The following is a 17500-nucleotide window of genomic DNA, read 5'->3' as shown; positions in this document are numbered from 1 at the left end:
CCTCTCCTCCTCCTCCTCCTCCTCCTCCTCCTCCTCCTCCTCCTCCTCCTCCTCCTCCTCCTCCTCCTCCTCCACTCTAACAGCTCTCTCCTCCACCACCAGGTGTTTGGGAACAAGATGCTGATCCCCTCTCTGGACGGGGACCTGTTCCAGTGGAACCGGGACCGGGAGACCATGGAGGCGGTGCCCTTCAGCGTGGAGTCCCTGCTGGAGTCGTCCTACCGGGTGGGGGAGGACACGGTGCTGGTGGGGGGGAAGAGCCTCACCACCTACGGCCTGGGGGCGTACAGCGGCAAGGTAGGACCACCGTCACCCAAAACCAGTACACCACCACCAGGACTTTAGATCCACCATCACCCAAAACCAGTACACCACCACCAGGACTTCAGATCCACCGTCACCCAAAACCAGTAAAACACCACCAGGACTTTAGATCCACCGTCACCCAAAACCAGTACACCACCACCAGGACTTTAGATCCACCATCACCCAAAACCAGTACACCACCACCAGGACTTCAGATCCACCGTCACCCAAAACCAGTAAAACACCACCAGGACTTTAGATCCACCGTCACCCAAAACCAGTAAAACACCACCAGGACTTTAGATCCACCGTCACCCAAAACCAGTAAAACACAACCAGGAATTTAGATCCACCGTCACCCAAAACCAGTGCAAAACCACCAGGACTTTAGATCCACTGTCACCCAAAACCAGTAAAACACCACCAGGACTTTAGATCCACCGTCACCCAAAACCAGTACCATACCACCAGGACTTTAGATCCACCGTCACCCAAAACCAGTACACCACCACCAGGACTTTAGATCCACCGACACCCAAAACCAGTGCTGCTGTACCATGATGGAACCAGTGTCTGTGTGCTGTACAGTGAAGAGTACTACAGTAGTATGACGGTCATTACAGTGGTCTACTCCCAGTTAAGAAGTACTGAGCCTGAGCCCCAATGTCCTTGAACGATGCCAAACCCAGTAGCAGATCCTTAGTAACTTGATCTGCATTCACTGGTGGAACTGACTGATTGTTGGGGGATTTGGGTTTTGAACACAGACGAGGTGATGGCAAAACAAAAGGAAAGGACGGGTAACAAACGACAAATCCACTACACATGGTTCCTCCTGGTTCCTAACGGTTCCTGTCAGTTCCTTAGGGTCCCTAATGGTTCATCCTGGGTTCTCACGGTTCATCCTGGCTCCTCCCGGTTCCTCCCGGTTCCTCACGGCTCCTCTACTCTGCTGCCTTCCCGGTTCTTGCTGATACCGATCGTTTCCTGTCAGTTCATCACGGTCCCCCATTTTTATTTTATTTTTGTCATCCTTTTGATTTTTTGCTTTTAATCCTAATAACCTTGCTTTCAATGCTTATTTTTAGTGGATCCACTTTTTTATGTTTAGCCTGCATGTCAAGCATATCATGATATGGCAATAGGCGTGGAACTCTGTACATGTCTGCAAAGGCTTCCCTCACGCCTCGCACAGATGTTGTATTTGCGCCAAACACAGTAAACTCTGAACTCCTCCGGGTTCCCAACAGTTTCCTCCCAGTTCCTCACAGGCCGCCGTGTTCTGTTGTTCCTCAGCTGCGGTACATCTGCTCCACCGTGGGCTGCAGTCGCTGGGAGGAGGAGGAGGTGGAGGCTGTGGAAGGAGAAGACGTTCTGCTGCTCCAGAGGACCCAGAAGACCGTCCGGGCGGTGCGACCGCGCTCGGGGCTGGAGAAGTAAGTCTGGTCCCTCCGCTCGTGGTTCTGGAGCTTTGGACAGGAATACAAACGTTTTCCCACGAGCGGGATTTCACTCTGGAGTGGGAGACGTAGCAGAGGATGTACAAAGTGGTTCCTAGTACAGTTGTGAGGATAACAGTATGAAAGATATTTTGATTATTTGAGTGTTTACCATCAGAGTGATCGTATAAAAGTTGATTATAGTTTAATGATCATGGGGCCACACACAAGAAGTAAAAGTTAGTTAGCCAAGTTAGCTCATTGGTGGTTGTGAGCATTAACTATGGCTATAACTAGTACCTGAACTATTACTAGGAATATAACTAGGACTGGTACTATAAGTAGGAATATGCCAAGTCTATAAATAGGACTAGGACAATAAGTACAACTATAAGTAGGACTAGAATTAGATCTATAAGTAGGACTAGGTCTATGCCAAGACTATAACTAGGACTAGAAGTAGGATCATAAGTATGACTGACTATGCCAAGGCTATAACTAGGACTATGCCAAGACTTTAACTAGGACTAGGACTATAAGTAGGACCATGACCACGACTATAACCGCCACCGTCACCATGACTACGTCCAGCGCTAGGTCCAGCACAGGAGCCTGTATCCTGAGCCCCTCCCTCTCTCCCTCTCTCTCCCCCCCCCCTACCAGGTGGAACTTCAGCGTGGGCAACTTTGAGCTGAAGTTCGTCCCGCAGATCCAGTCGGGCCTCCACTTCCTGGAGGGCGGGCTGGGGAGCGGGGACTCGTGGCGGGAGGAGAGGAAGGACAGCCAGCGGGTCATCACGGAGGACCCCCAGAAGGGGGCGCGGGAGGGGCCGCAGCCGAACCCCCGGCCCCTGGACCTGGACCTGGACCTGGACCTGGACCTGGTCATCAAGGTCTCGGTGCCGGACTGGAAGGTCATGGCCTTCAGCACCCAGCCCAGCGGACAGCTGGTCTGGGAGCACCAGGTGGGTTCGCCGGAGACGACGGCTCTTGTGCGTCTTTATGAATGTGTATCGGTATACACGTGAGTAAAGAAGTGTGTCTACGGTTGATATGTAGACGTACTTCTCTACTCAAAGCTTTGACACCCACATGTCCATAAGGGAGCGAAGCTGCAGGCTGAAAATGAGTTAACACATGGAAGCTAGAATCTGCCGACACATTGAAGTTAACACACGGAAGCTCAAACACATTGAGGCTAAACAAAGCTCCCACATATACGCTTAAATCAACTGATGTGTATCGGCTAACGTCAGCTAAACATGGGAGCTCATAACCGCTAAGCACTTATGAGCTAACAACAGCTAGCATGTTGGAGCTAACGTCGACTATGGCATACATGCTAACGTCAGCTAACATAGGAGCGAATAAATATACGTTCAACCGCGGCAAGTTGTGGTCAGAATGTTACCATGGTGCTATGTTTAACGTGTGTGTGTGTGTGTGTGTGTGTGTGTGTGTGTGTGTGTGTGTGTGTGTGTGTGTGTGTGTGTGTGTGTGTGTGTGTGTGTGTGTGCGTGTGTAGTTCTGCACGCCCATCGCTTCGGCGTGGCTGGTGGGCGGGGGCAAGGTCACACCAATCAGCTTGTTCGATGACACGGCGTACAGCAGCCAATCAGACATGGAGGAGGAGGAGGAGGACGATGACATCATGGAGAAGGCCAGGGGAGCCACGCAGTCCAGCGTGTACCTGGGTAACGCTCACACGCACACACACACACAAAGACACACGCTCGCAGTTGTACCATGCACTCACACACACACACACACAGACATGCTAACACACAAATGCACATTCACCTGCTCACACACACACACATGCACACATGCTCAAACACACACACACACACGCACGCACGCACGCACGCACGCACGCACGCACGCACGCACGCACGCACGCACGCACGCACGCACGCACGCACGCACGCACGCACGCACGCACGCACGCACGCACGCACACGCGCACACGCGCACACATGCGCACATGCTCAAACACACGCACACACACACACATCCTCAAACGCACACACTTCCTCAAACACACGCAAGCACACAAATGCTCACAAACAGAAACGCACACCTTTCCTCTATTTGTTATACACTTACTTTTTATTATTATTACTATTATTATTATATTTTTTTTTTATTATTCAAGTGTCAGCTTTCCTACTTGTGTTTCTTATATACCTTCACGTTCTCTTATATTGCACTGTTGGAGGATCCCAAGACTAAAGAATATCATTGCCAGCGACTGCTCTGTAATTGTTGTGCATATGACAATAAAACCATCTTGAATCTTGAATCTTGAATCTTGAACACAGTGCAGTTCCACAGCGAATGAAGGTCCTTCCTTCTAGTTTGAATAACCTTTCCTCAGACCATTAGGGGAGGAGTGTGTTTCTAATTTGAATAACACTTAAATGAAACCCGGACAGAGAAAGAGCTCTCTCCCTGTTTAAACAACGTTTCATTGGACCGTTAAAGCCGGTTCCTCTAGTGTAAATAAAGTTTAATTGAAGGGTTAAATGAGGCGTGTGTGTGGTTCTCATTTAAATGAAGTGTTATTGACTACAGTGGTTTCTGCTGAACCGGCCTGTTGTAGGGCAGCTGCACAGGGACGTTTAAACACAATGAATCGAATGTTTGGATGCTTGAACAAAGTTGTATTGACTTTGTTAAGAGGGGTGTTTGAATAAAGTTATATTGAATGTGTTACAGAGGTTGCGGTCTAATAGTCGTTCCTGCTGAGGAAGGATCCTAACTGAGTGAATTGACCCGGAAGTATCTAATTTGCAGCCAGGATAAGAGCGGTTTGAATCCTCTAAACGCTAAGGAAAGGAGCTTCCATGCTCCCTTCTTATCTCCCTAGGCGTAGGGTACGCTCGAGCATCCTTTAGGAAGGGAAAATGTGATAGTGCCGTCCCACAGAAACATTTAAAGCGACACAACATTCAGCCCTTCCCCTAAACAAACATACAATTGTATTAGGTAACACAGGGATGTAAAGGGATGTTTGCATAAAGTTTCTCTTGAATGTTCCAGGGATGTTCCAGGGCCAGCTGTACCTTCAGTCCTCCGTGAGGATCTCGGAGAAGTTCCCCTCCAAAGCTCTGGGGGAGAAGGAGGTCATCCCCCTCCCCACGGTCAAGTGGAAGCCTCTCATCCGTGAGTTCCCATTGGCTGGGCGTTAATGAGACACAATGTGATTGGCTAAACGATTATCATCACACTCTTATTCTGGAAGTAGTGTGATCGATGGGTATTTCTTATTGTGAAAGGTGTGTGATCGATGGTGGGCTCTTATTGTGAAAGGAATGTTAGTGTTTGGGAGCTCTTATTGTGAAAGGAATGTGAGAGATGGGGAGCTCTTATTGTGAAAGGAATGTGATCGATGGGGAGCTCTTATTGTGGAAGGAGTGTGATCGATGGAAAACTCTTAGTGTGAAAGGAGTGTGAGAGATGGGGAGCTCTTATTGTGAAATGAATGTGAGCGATGGGGATCTCTTATTGTGAAATGAATGTGAGCGATGGGGATCTCTTATTGTGAAAGGAGTGTGAGAGATGGTGAGCTCTTATTGTGAAAGGAGTGTGAGAGATGGGGAGCTCTTATTGTGAAAGGAGTGTGAGAGATGGGTAGCTCTTATTTTGAAAGGAGTGTGAGAGATGGGTAGCTCTTATTTTGAAAGGAGCGTGAGCGATGGGGAGGCCGTGCTGTCTGGTTCTAACCGGTCTCTCCCCATCCCCCCACCCAGACTCGCCCTCCCGGACCCCCGTGCTGGTGGGCTCGGAGGAGTTCGACAAGTGTCTGAACAACGACAAGTTCTCCCACGACGAGTACAGCAACGGGGCGCTGTCCATCCTGCAGTACCCCTACGGTAGGGCTTTTACTGTGAAACACCACCCATCTTTAACTGTGAAACACCCTCCCTGTCCTTTGTTTATTACCCCTATGGCAGGGCTTTTACTGTGAAAGAGTCTCCTTCTTTTACTGTGAAACACCCTCCATGTCCTTTGTTTACTACCCCTATGGCAGGGCTTTTACTGTGAAACACCCTCCATGTCCTTTGTTTATTACCCCTATGGCAGGGCTTTTACTGTGAAACACCCTCCATGTCCTTTGTTTATTACGCCTATGGCAGGGCTTTTACTGTGAAACACCATCCATGTGTTGTGTATAAGTAACCCTATAGTAGGGGGCTTTTAAATGTCCTTTGTAGAAGAACCCATATGATAGGGGCTTTTACTGTGAAACACCATCCATGTCCTGTGTAGAAGTACCCCTATGGTAGGGGCTTTTACTGTGAAACACCATCCACGTCCTGTGTAGCAGTACTCCTAGGGCACTCCTAGGGCTGTGAGACAGCCCCATGCAGTGCGTGTAATGAGTGTGTGTAATAAGTGAGTGTAACTGAATGAATGAGGAGCCGATGTAATTAGTGAAGTATTATTATGCTCGTGGTTTGCTTTGAAGTTATTTTAAATTAAAATAAATGGTTTTCTCTGTACTTATTCTACTTCTTGTGTCTCCTACTCTGTCTGTCTGCCCTCTTCGCTCTCTCCCTGTCTCCTTGTTTTCCTCCCCTCCCCATCTCTCCCCCTTCTCCCCCCCTCCCCCCCTCTCTCTCTCTCTCTCTCTCTGTTCCCCCCACTCTCCCCTCCCTCCCTCCCTCCTCCTCTCTCTGTGTCCTTCTCTCTCCTTACCCCCCCTACCCTCCCCCTCTCTCTCCCATCCCTCCCCTCTCTCTCCCATCCCTCCCCTCTCTCTCCCATCCCTCTCCCTCTCTCTCCCTTCCCTCCCCCTCTCTCTCCCATCCCTCCCCCTCTCTTTCACATTCCTCCCCCTCTCTCTCCCATCCCTCTCCCTCCCTTCCCTCCCCCTCTCTCTCCCATCCCCCCCCCTATCTCCCATCCCTCCCCCTCTCTCTCCCACCCCTCCCCCCTCTCTCCCATCCCCCTCCTCCCTCCCTCTCCCATTTCTCTCACCCCCTCCCAATCCCTCCCCCCCTCCCAATCCCTCCCCCCCTCTCTCCCTCCCCCCTCACCCCTCCCCCCTTCCCCCTCTCTCCCCCACCCCTCCCTTCTCTCTCCTCTCTCCCATCTATTCCCCCCCCTTCCTCCCCTCTCTTCCCCCACCCCTCCCTCCACCCCCCCCCAGACAACGGCTACTACTTCCCGTTCAGCCGGCGGTACCGAGGGAAGCGTGACGGCGCGGTGAGCGTGATCCGGCCGGCGGACGGCGTCGGCGAGGGCCCCCAGCGCCGGCGGAAGGACCCGGTGCTGCTGCTGCCCTGGTGGAAGGAGATCCTGGGCACCATCGTCTTCTGCATCGCCGCCACCACCTACGTGGTGCGCAAGTTCTTCCACCCGCCCGCGCCCGCCGCCTACGCACGGGTAAGACCCCGGCCACACACACCTGGCCACGCCCCCACACACCTGGCCATTGATCACACACCTGGCCCACACACCAGGCTCGGTCCACACACCCCTGGCCCCGCCCACACACCTGGCCACGCCCACACACACCTGGCTCCGCCCACACACCTGGCCATGATCATACACACCTGGCCCACATACCTGGCTCGGTCCACACACACCTGGCTCCGCCCACACACCTGGCCATGATCACACACCTGGCCCACACACCTGGCTCGGTGAACACACATCTGGCCCCTCCCACACACCTGGCTCCGCCCACACACAGCTGGCTCCGCCCACACACCTGGCCCACATACCTGGCTCGGTCCACACACACCTGGCCCCGCCCACACACACCTGGCTCTGCCCACACACCTGATTCCGCCCACACACCTAGCTTGGTCCACACACCTGGTCACGCCAACACACCTGTCGTCCTGGTCCATGTTAGGTCCTTTCTTATTCTGTTTGTTCTGATGTGTGACTCAGTCCGGGCTGTCTGTGACTTTAACAACATATACTCGAAGTTCCGGCCTATTTTAATTTGAAACAGAGAGAGGAAATAGACACCCCAGGAACGATTACCAAGCTTTAAGTAAAATCAATACTAAAATCATTAACATCAATGAAGAGCTACTATACTTATATAGTGATATATTACTATGGCAAGCGTTTCCTTTTGAAGTTATTTTAAATGTATTAAAAAACAACGGTTTTCTTTGTAGTGATTTTAATCTCCCTCTCTATCTAGCACTCTCTCTCTCTCTCTCTCTAATGGTGTTCCATTTGCCCCAGCTTCCCTGCTGTGTCTCTTAAAGTCAGACCAATATGATTATCATGTTGTATTTGTTAACTTGTTGAGGCACGGCCGCGCGTGTCACCTGACGTGGTCACCTGACGTGTCACCTGACGTGGTCACATGACGTGGGCGTGTGTTGTTGATCATGTGACCCGTGTGGCCGTGCTTCACAGCAGCGGAAGGAGTCGGAAACGCAGTGCCAGACCGACGCCAAGTTCGACCTTGCGGTGGTGGAGACCAGGGAGATGGTTGCCATAGAGACGCGCTCCAGCGAATACGTGTCCAGGTGGGTCGAGGAGCCGAACCCCGTCCCGCTGCAAGCCCGGGGCCCGCGACGGGTTTTACTTTCTGCTGGTTCTACTTTGCTCTGTTTGGGCTGCCTCACACACACACACCCTCACTCGTTCATCACTTTTTCATTCACTCTTCCATTCACTCGTTCACCCACTCGTTAGCCCCCTTGTTCACTCACTTGTTAGTTCGTTAGTTCGTTCGTTCGTTCGTTCGCACACTCTCGGCACAGACGCTCTCCCCCCCCCCCCCTCCCTCAGTCAGTCCTCCACTTGTTCATTCAGTCTCACTCATTCACTCACTCTCACTCTCTGACATTTCACTCACTCACTCACTCACTCACTCACTCACTCACTCACTCACTCACTCACTCACTCACTCACTCACTCACTCACTCACTCACTCACTCACTCACTCACTCACTCACTCACTCACTCATTCAAGGGGCACACACACACAAAACACACAGACACCCACCCATCCCCTCACCAGCCTGCTGGTGAGTGAGTGAGCGTGTGTGTGTGTGTGTGTGTGTGTGTGCGGTGCGGCAACAGGACGGGGGGAGAGCTGTTACCATGGTGACCGCCGGTCTTCCCGCCGCCCGCCTCGGCAGGACTCTGAGACAGATGGGCCCGGGCCGGCCCCCGCTGCTCGCGCCCGATTGGGCGACTGCGACGAACGTTTGTGCGTCAAAACCGGAGTGACCTTGTGTCTCCAGCTGGGGCCACGCCCTGCAGTACCCCGGCCGCCACTAGGGGGCGCGGGGGGGCCCCCCGGGCGCTGCCAGGCCGGCCCCTGCAGACGCCACATGGTTACATTCATGAGAAGAGGGTCCCGGTCCGGCCCGGGGGGAGACAGGGGGGAGATGGGGGAGACGGGGGGAGACTGGGGAGGATTCTATTAGTTTCCACCGTGGGAGATTCGGCTCCTCCTTTGTAGTTTCGATCCAAAGTCGAGGAGGCACGTGCGCGCAGGCACGCCACGCAAACACGCGCGCGCACACGCATAGACACAGCCTACCCTGTCCAATCCTCGCGTTACAGAAGAAGAAGAAGAAGGAAAAAAAAGGGGCCTCGCTCTTTGAATATTCATTCAATCGTCATTCGTCTTGGAAAGTATCAATATTGTCTGTCTCCATACGATTTGGGAATAAAGTGGTTCTGTGTTCACTGCTCACTGTGCTGTTGTAGATAACGATGATGATGATGATGATGATGATGATGATGGTGGTGGTGGTGTCCTTCCTCCCAGGTACCTGACGGACTTCGAGCCGATGCAGTGTCTGGGGCGCGGCGGGTTTGGCGTTGTGTTTGAAGCCCGCAACAAGGTGGACGACTGTAACTACGCTATCAAGAGGATCCGCCTGCCCAACAGGTACACCTGTCTGTGGATCACCTGTCTGTGGTGCACCTGTCTGTGGTGCACCTGTCTGTTGTGCACCTGTCTGTGGTGCACCTGTCTGTGGATCACCTGTCTGTGGTGCACCTGTCTGTGGTGCACCTGTCTGTGGGTCACCTGTCTGTGGTGCACCTGTCTGTGGTGCAACTGTCTGTGGGTCACCTGTCTGTAGATCACCTGTCTGTAGATCACCTGTCTGTGGTGCACCTGTCTGGGGATCACCTGTCTGTGGATCACCTGTCTGTGGATCACCTGTCTGTGGTGCACCTGTCTGTGGATCACCTGTCTGTGGTGCACCTGTCTGTGGTGCACCTTTCTGTGGATCACCTGTCTGTGGATCACCTGTCTGTGGTGCACCTGTCTGTGGATCACCTGTCTTTGGCGCAGCTGTCTGGATCACCTGTCTGTGGCGCACGTGTCTGTGGCGCACCCGTCTGTGGCACACCTGTGTGGTGCACTTGTCTGTGGTGCACTTCTGTGTGGTGCACCTGTCTGTGGCGAACCTGTCTGTGGATCAGCTGTCTGCCACATACTTGTCTGTCACACACCTGTCTGTGGTGCAGCTGTCTGAGGTGCTCCAGTCTGTGGGTCACCTGTCTGTGGGTCACCTGTCTGTGGCGCAGCAGTTTTCCCAGATATGCATGGCATAGTTGCACAGGTAGATCGGTGTCTGAACCCTCAGAGGGTCTAAAGGTCCTTAGTTTACAGACTCATCAACAAGCTAATCGTTTGTAGCTGTAATCAACATAGCGTGGCGCGATGCACAGACTCACCTGGCCTTGGACTTATATAACCCACAGATGATCATCTGAGTCAGACAGAATTATACAAAGTTGGTTATAATAAAAAGGGCTACAGGCCAATAATGATTGTGCTATATTGCGAGAATTCCTTAAATTGTGATTGGTTCCTGACTCCGGTTGTGTGACTCTGGTTTCTGCTGACTGCTAGCAAAGTACAACTCTAAAGCTTCACATTTCAAATTCCCCCTGGAACCTGCCCACCTCCTAGGAGTCTAGAGAGTACCCCTAGATTATCCCCCTAGGGTTTTTCCTGACTAGGTGCTGGTCCTGACTCTGGTACTGACGGGTTCTATGTTCCTGACGGGTTCTATGTTCCTGACGGGTTCTATATTCCTGATGGCATCTGTGGTCCTGACTGGTCCTTTGGTCCTGAGGTGGTCCTGACAGGTTCTTTGGTCCTGACGGGTTCTGTGGTCCTAAGGTGGTGCCGTGGTCCGGACTTTGTTCTGTGGCGTGGTCTTGGCTGTGTTCTGGGTGCTTTGATCCTGACGGGTTCTGTGGTCTTGGCTGTGTTCTTGTTCTGTGGTCTTGGCTGTGTTCTTGTTCTGTGTTCCTGACGGGTCCTGTGGTCTTGACTCTGGTCCTGACGGGTTCTGTGGTCTTGACTCTGGTCCTGACGGGTTCTGTGGTCTTGACTCTGGTCCGGACTCTGTTCTGTGGCGTGGTCTTGGCTGTGTTCTGATGCTTTGATCCTGACGGGTTCTGTGGTGTTGACTCTGGTCCTGACGGGTTCTGTGGTCTTGACTCTGGTCCGGACTCTGTTCTGTGGCGTGGTCTTGGCTGTGTTCTGGTGCTTTGATCCTGACGGGTTCTGTGGTGTTGACTCTGGTCCTGACGGGTTCTGTGGTGTTGACTCTGGTCCTGACGGGTTCTGTGGTGTCGACTCTGGTCCTGACGGGTTCTCTGCTGCAGGGAGGTGGCCCGGGAGAAGGTGATGCGGGAGGTGAAGGCGCTGGCCAAGCTGGAGCACCCCGGGATCATCCGCTACTTCAACGCCTGGCAGGAGACCCCCCCCGAGGGCTGGCAGGAGGAGAACGACCAGCGCTGGCTGGACGCCAGGTACCCCCTCACACCGCACGTACCCCCTCACACCTTATGAACCCCCCCACACCTCACGTACCCCCTAACTTTTACCCCTTCACCACTCAAGTACCCCCTCACACTCACCCCTAACCCTTTATCTACTGCCTCCCCCTCCACGTACCCCCTTATACTTACCCCTTCACCACTAAGTACCCCATAACACTTAGCCTTTCACCACTCAAGTCCCCCCTTACACTTACCCCTTCATCACTAAGTCCCCCCTTACACTTACCCCTTCACCACTAAGTACCCCCTTACACTTACCCCTTCATCACTAAGTACCGCCTAACACTTACCCCTTCATCACTAAGTACCCCATAACACTTACCCCTTCACCACTAAGTACCCCCTAACACTTACCCTTTCACCACTCAAGTCCCCCCTTACACTTACCCCTTCATCACTAAGTCCCCCCTTACACTTACCCCTTCATCACTAAGTCCCCCCTTACACTTACCCCTTCATCACTAAGTCCCCCCTTACACTTACCCCTTCATCACTAAGTCCCCCCTTACACTTACCCCTTCATCACTAAGTCCCCCCTTACACTTACCCCTTCATCACTAAGTCCCCCCTTACACTTACCCCTTCATCACTAAGTCCCCCCTTACACTTACCCCTTCATCACTAAGTACCCCCTCACACGCTGCTCTGCCCCAAAGCTCTGCTCTAGGACTTCTCCCCTGTAGTGACTCCTGCCGACGTTGTTCTCAGCCTCTCTTTGTCTGACGTCTCATTCAACCGAAGCGTCCGCTGAATGACTAAATGTGAACGTGAAGCGTAACCTGGGCTCCCCAGATCCACACCAGCCCCTGCGATAAGCAGCGCGTTGTAGACCCGCAGCGCTGCCGCCCCCCGTACCTGCAGCACTAAAACGCCCGCTCTCTGCCCTCCTGCAGTACCACCGACTGGCCACTGACGCTCCCCGACCACCTGGAGGCGCTGTCGGTCAAGGTGCCCGTGTCCAGCTCCGTCTCGCCGGCCGCGTTCGGGCCGGGCGGCGACACGTCGGCCAGCGCGGCCGGGGGTCCCCCCCGGGGCCCCGAGGACAGCCTGGCCTCGGAGCAGGACAGCCAGGCCGCGCCGGAGGCCTCGGACACCCCCCACTCCTTCGAGCTGTGCCCCCGGCGTTGCCACGGCGACTGCACCTCCTCCTCCTTCGACATCGTGTTCGAGGACTCCGGCTGCGACCGCGACGCCGACGGCGAGGGGGGCGACTCGGTCTCCGAGGGCAACAGCCCCGGCACGCTGACGGAGAAGGCGGACAGCTCCTCCTCCACCTCGTCTTCCTCCTCCTGCACAAGGGGCCTGGAGAACGCGCCACCCGCCTCCTCCTCGCCCCCCAGGCCCAACTCCCTCGCCCTGGCCATCCCCGCCCAGACCCCCGCCAGGAACCAGCCTTCGCCCAAGGTCAGTGGGTCACTTTGAACTGAAACGTGTACCTGGAGGGTGTTACCACCAGGTGTGGTAACAGGTGTGTTTGTGGACTCAGGTGTTCTGTACAGGTGTGGTAACAGGTGTGTTTGTGGACTCAGGTGTACAGGTGTGTTTGTGGTCCCCAGGTGTTTCTATACAGGTATGGTAACAGGTGTGTTTGTGGACTCAAGTGTACAGGTGTGGTAACAGTTGTGTTTGTGGACTCAGGTGTTCTGTACAGGTGTGGTAACAGGTGTGTTTGTGGACTCAGGTGGTCTGTACAGGTGTGGTAACAGGTGTGTTTGTGGACTCAGGTTTACAGGTGTGTTTGTGGACTCCGGTTTACATGTGTGTTTGTGGACTCAGGTGTGTTTGTGGACGCCGGTTTACATGTGTGTTTGTGGACTCAGGTGTGGTAACAAGTGTGTTTGTGGACTCAGGTGTTCTGTACAGGTGTGGTAACAGGTGTGTTTGTGAACTCGGGTGTGGTAACAGGTGTGCTTGTGGACTCCGGTTTACAGGTGTGTTTGTGGACTCGGGTGTGGTAACAGGTGTGCTTGTGGACTCATGTGTGTTTGTGGACTCAGGTGTTCTGTAAAGCTGTGGTAACAGGTGTTTTTGTGGACTCGGGTGTGGTAACAGGTGTGCTTGTTGACTCCGGTTTACAGGTGTTTTTGTGGACTCGGGTGTGGTAACAGGTGTGCTTGTGTACTCCGGTTTACAGGTGTGTTTGTGGACTCGGGCGTGGTAAGTTAACAGGTGTGCTTGTGGACTCAGGTGTGTTTGTGGACTCAGGTGTTCTGTAAAGCTGTGGTAACAGGTGTGTTTGTGGACTCGGGCGTGGTAACAGGTGTGCTTGTGGACTCAGGTGTACAGATGTGGTAACATGGGTCACTGCGGTCTCCAGGTGTACCTGTACATCCAGATGCAGCTGTGTCGTAAGGACACGCTGAAGGACTGGATGGCCCAGCGCTGCAGTCCGGACCAGAGGGAGCGCACCGAGTGTCTGGAGGTCTTCCTCCAGATCGCTGAGGCCGTCGACTTCCTGCACAGCAAGGGTCTGATGCACCGAGACCTCAAGGTAGACACTCACACCCTCACACTCATTCACACGCACGCACCGTAGAAAGAATTTTTTTTCCATTGACCTTTACTACGGATAATTATTCATAACCTCAACTAACCAGGAGTAAAACTGAGCTAAACATCACCTCCTTCATGTAAGTCCTTCTCACCTCTGGACACTCTACGATTTTCCTCTTTGCCGAGACTTTATTAGTTCAGATGTCCTCAGATGCTCCGGGGAAATAATTGCAGTGTTAAAACCGTAGGAATTCAGCTTAGAGCTGTAATAATTTGTTAATAATTAAACACCTTCAGTGAAGCCACGGTAGCCCATTAGACAAAGTACTCAATGAGACAGCGAGCGGACAGTGAAATAAATGCATAAATGTACAGCTTCTACAGCCAATCTCTGGACAACGCGGTCTGTCAAAAGTAGGATCTGATACAGCCCGGTTCGGAGGCCTGGGGTTCTGTGACACACCGCGAAGACTACTGCCAACTGCACAGTAACGTGTACGTCCTGTGCTCGCGCGAGATGCCTGCGCTTGTCCCGTGCTGGTAGTCCACCCCTCCCTCAAAGACGCCGCGCTGATTCACTGGTTGTGTGCTAGCAGTACACAAAAAATTCTAGGCTTTGATCCTCCGACGCCAACGCTCTCAGACTTTGCACGTTGAATCGGACCAGACCACCGTTCGCGCCGTTCCGAAAGCTTTCGGGCCAGTGTGTTCCACGCTTAAAGGTTGAGTCAGCGATTCTAGGCCGAAACATAATTCAATTCATTCAATTTTATTTGTATAGCCCTTAATCACCATTACAGTCTCAAAGGGCTTAATAGGCCAAATATTTATGACGCCCCCCGTTTACCCAAGCCCCCACAAGGGCAAGAAAAAACTCCCTTGAAATAAGCAAGGAAGAAATCTTGAGAAGAAACGCTTAGTAGGGGATGCCTTCTTCCAGGGATGGTCAGGAGAGCAACTGGTGCCATAATTGACATACAGGTAAATACATGCACATCATATTAAATTGGTGATGTGGTGCTGGCCGGTTAACCATGAGGAGAGTCCAGGCATCCAGTCCAGTACCCGCAACACGCTAGAACAGACAGAATAGTGAATGAGAACGGCAAAGTACGTCTGAGCTTTCCTCCCGATCCGCTAGCTGCCCGCCCCATAGGCAGGCCGTCAAAGAGACGCATCTCTGTAGGCAGCCTATGCTCTGAGATCGCACACAAAAACAAATGGCACTAGCAACCACTCAAAACCAAAATAAATAGTATTCCAACCAATCACCGACAAGGGGCGGGTGTTGTGGGGTTTCGCGTTGCGTTCGTGGTCGTTTTTTTACTGGATGCACGAAACGCGGAAGGAAGGGGCTCTGTTTGTTTGGGATCTGGCTTCAACTACCGACAAAAGTGCCGTCAGCAATCATCGCTGACACGACCTTTGACGTGCGGCTTGTGTTTGCCCGCAGCCGTCCAACATCTTCTTCACCATGGACGACGTGGTGAAGGTGGGCGACTTCGGCCTGGTCACGGCCATGGACCAGGAGGAGGACGAGGACGAGCCGGCCCCCCTCACCCCCATGCCCGCCCTCACCCGCCACACCGGCCAGGTCGGCACCAAGCTCTACATGAGCCCCGAGCAGGTGAGAGGGCGTCGGCATGGCGATGAGAACCTACGCCAGGGGGAGGGGGGAGTGGAGCGTTGGGAATGGAAACGTTTTATTGGCTAGTCGGCGGTTTGTTGTTTTGTTTTTTTATCAGGAGTTGGAATATGTTTTTTTTTTTTATTTATTCTTTTTTTTTTGGAAGATGCTTAGAGACCGGAAGATTGATTCTGACTAAAACCCCAGAATTTGAAAATTGTTGAATAGAAATAGTAAAAACGAAAAGAGGGTTAAGTTCTGTGATCCTCCTAACCTCCGTTCTGTGAAATCCTTTAAACAATATGTTTAGCCAAATAATAGATAATTGAGTGTAGCTAGCAAAGATGCTACATCTTCTTCATGTTGCTTATTCTATCTCTTCAGCAGTTTATTTTAATTTATTAAAAATAATCCACTTTAAGTATTACATATGAGACTAAAGTCCCAGCACAAATATAAAACGCATATCTCATCAAAATATCAGGCGCAAACGGGGCCATATGCCGACCATATCTGGCTCTCTGGCGCCCCCTGCTGTTACCAACCGGCAAGCTGCTTTATTACACCGTGACAACGTTTATAGACCTCTTAACTGCGAGGAGGAAAACAAATGCATTTGTCCCCACAAATCAAATCCAAAGCAGATGATTCAACCAGTGGTAAAGATTACGATTTACGATTGTGTTGATGTGTTTGCTCAGTGCAAAAGGTGACTGTTGTGCGTTGTGTTGTGTTGCCCAGCTGTCGGGGAACTCTTACTCGCACAAGGTGGACATCTACTCCCTGGGCCTCATCCTGTTTGAGCTGCTCTGGCCCTTCAGGACACAGATGGAGCGGATCCGGGTTAGTAACCCCTCCCTAGACCATCCCTAGACCATACCAAGACCATCCCTAGAACACCCCTAGACCCATCCCTAGACCCCTCCCTATATCCACCCCTAGAACCCTCCCTAGACCCTCCCTAGACCATCCCTAGACCATACCTAGACCATCCCTAGAACACCCCTAGACCCATCCCTAGAACCCTCCCTATATCCACCCCTAGAACCCTCCCTAGACCCTCCCTAGACCATCCCTAGACCATACCTAGACCATCCCTAGAACACCCCTAGACCCATCCCTAGAACCCTCCCTATATCCACCCCTAGAACCCTCCCTAGACCCTCCCTAGACCATCCCTAGACCATACCTAGACCATCCCTAGAACACCCCTAGACCCATCCCTAGAACCCTCCCTAGACCACCCCTAGACCCTCCCTAGACCCTGCCTAGACCGTCCCTAGACCCGTCCATAGACCTGTCCCTAGACTAGAGATCATGTGTAATGTGCACATGGAAACATGCTGCCAGTATATTATATGCATCATACATATATATTCACACTTAACCTGATAATCTGGTGAACCCTACAGATAATGCATATATATACATACATAAACATGGTGTACCTTTACATATTATTTAGTTAATAATTATACACAGACTTAATATGTTAATCTGCTGAACCTTTAAATATTATATAGATGATATATATATATATATACCGTAACATTTTTGTGACTTATTTCTTTATCTACCTTATTTTTTATCATCACCTAGCACTGTACTTATTACCCACTTACCGCCCTATGATACTTGTTATTTCTAACATAATGCAGCACTTACTGCCTTATGAATATTGAATCAATCCTCCAGATAATATCAAATCTCCCTCCGAGCAGCCATTATTTTCCACCAGCTTTAAGCCTCGGGACGTCTTTGTCCTCTAGACAAAGGTATGCTCGCTTCCAACCAGGTGTTTACTTCCTGTGCCCAACAGACGCTGACGGAGGTGCGGGCTC

At 52.1% G+C, this 17500-nt stretch overlaps 1 protein-coding gene across 2 annotated transcripts in view; it reads left to right on the top strand.

The window, feature by feature from the left end:
• Positions 1-17500, top strand: part of eif2ak3 (eukaryotic translation initiation factor 2-alpha kinase 3) — a 45727-nt gene that overhangs the window by 27125 nt on the left and 1102 nt on the right. Inside the window, exons 3-17 of one of the 2 annotated variants that reach the window (XM_056590795.1) lie at positions 103-297; positions 1603-1742; positions 2409-2709; positions 3270-3438; positions 4787-4909; positions 5497-5619; positions 6900-7135; positions 8135-8244; positions 9501-9623; positions 11363-11509; positions 12433-12943; positions 13857-14030; positions 15486-15659; positions 16401-16502; positions 17479-17500. The exon at positions 17479-17500 is cut by the window's right edge and continues 41 nt beyond it. In XM_056590795.1, coding sequence (XP_056446770.1) covers positions 103-297; positions 1603-1742; positions 2409-2709; positions 3270-3438; positions 4787-4909; positions 5497-5619; positions 6900-7135; positions 8135-8244; positions 9501-9623; positions 11363-11509; positions 12433-12943; positions 13857-14030; positions 15486-15659; positions 16401-16502; positions 17479-17500 — 2650 coding nt within the window. Of the gene's footprint in view, positions 1-102; positions 298-1602; positions 1743-2408; positions 2710-3269; positions 3439-4786; positions 4910-5496; positions 5620-6899; positions 7136-8131; positions 8245-9500; positions 9624-11362; positions 11510-12432; positions 12944-13856; positions 14031-15485; positions 15660-16400; positions 16503-17478 lie in introns of both variants that reach the window. The other variant, XM_056590794.1, reaches the window with a different exon arrangement.

This window comes from Gadus chalcogrammus, chromosome 5, assembly GCF_026213295.1.
Source record: "Gadus chalcogrammus isolate NIFS_2021 chromosome 5, NIFS_Gcha_1.0, whole genome shotgun sequence".
Classification (NCBI taxonomy): domain Eukaryota; kingdom Metazoa; phylum Chordata; class Actinopteri; order Gadiformes; family Gadidae; genus Gadus; species Gadus chalcogrammus.
The sequence above is the reverse complement of the archived record's forward strand: the minus strand, read 5'-3'. Positions and strand labels throughout refer to the sequence as shown.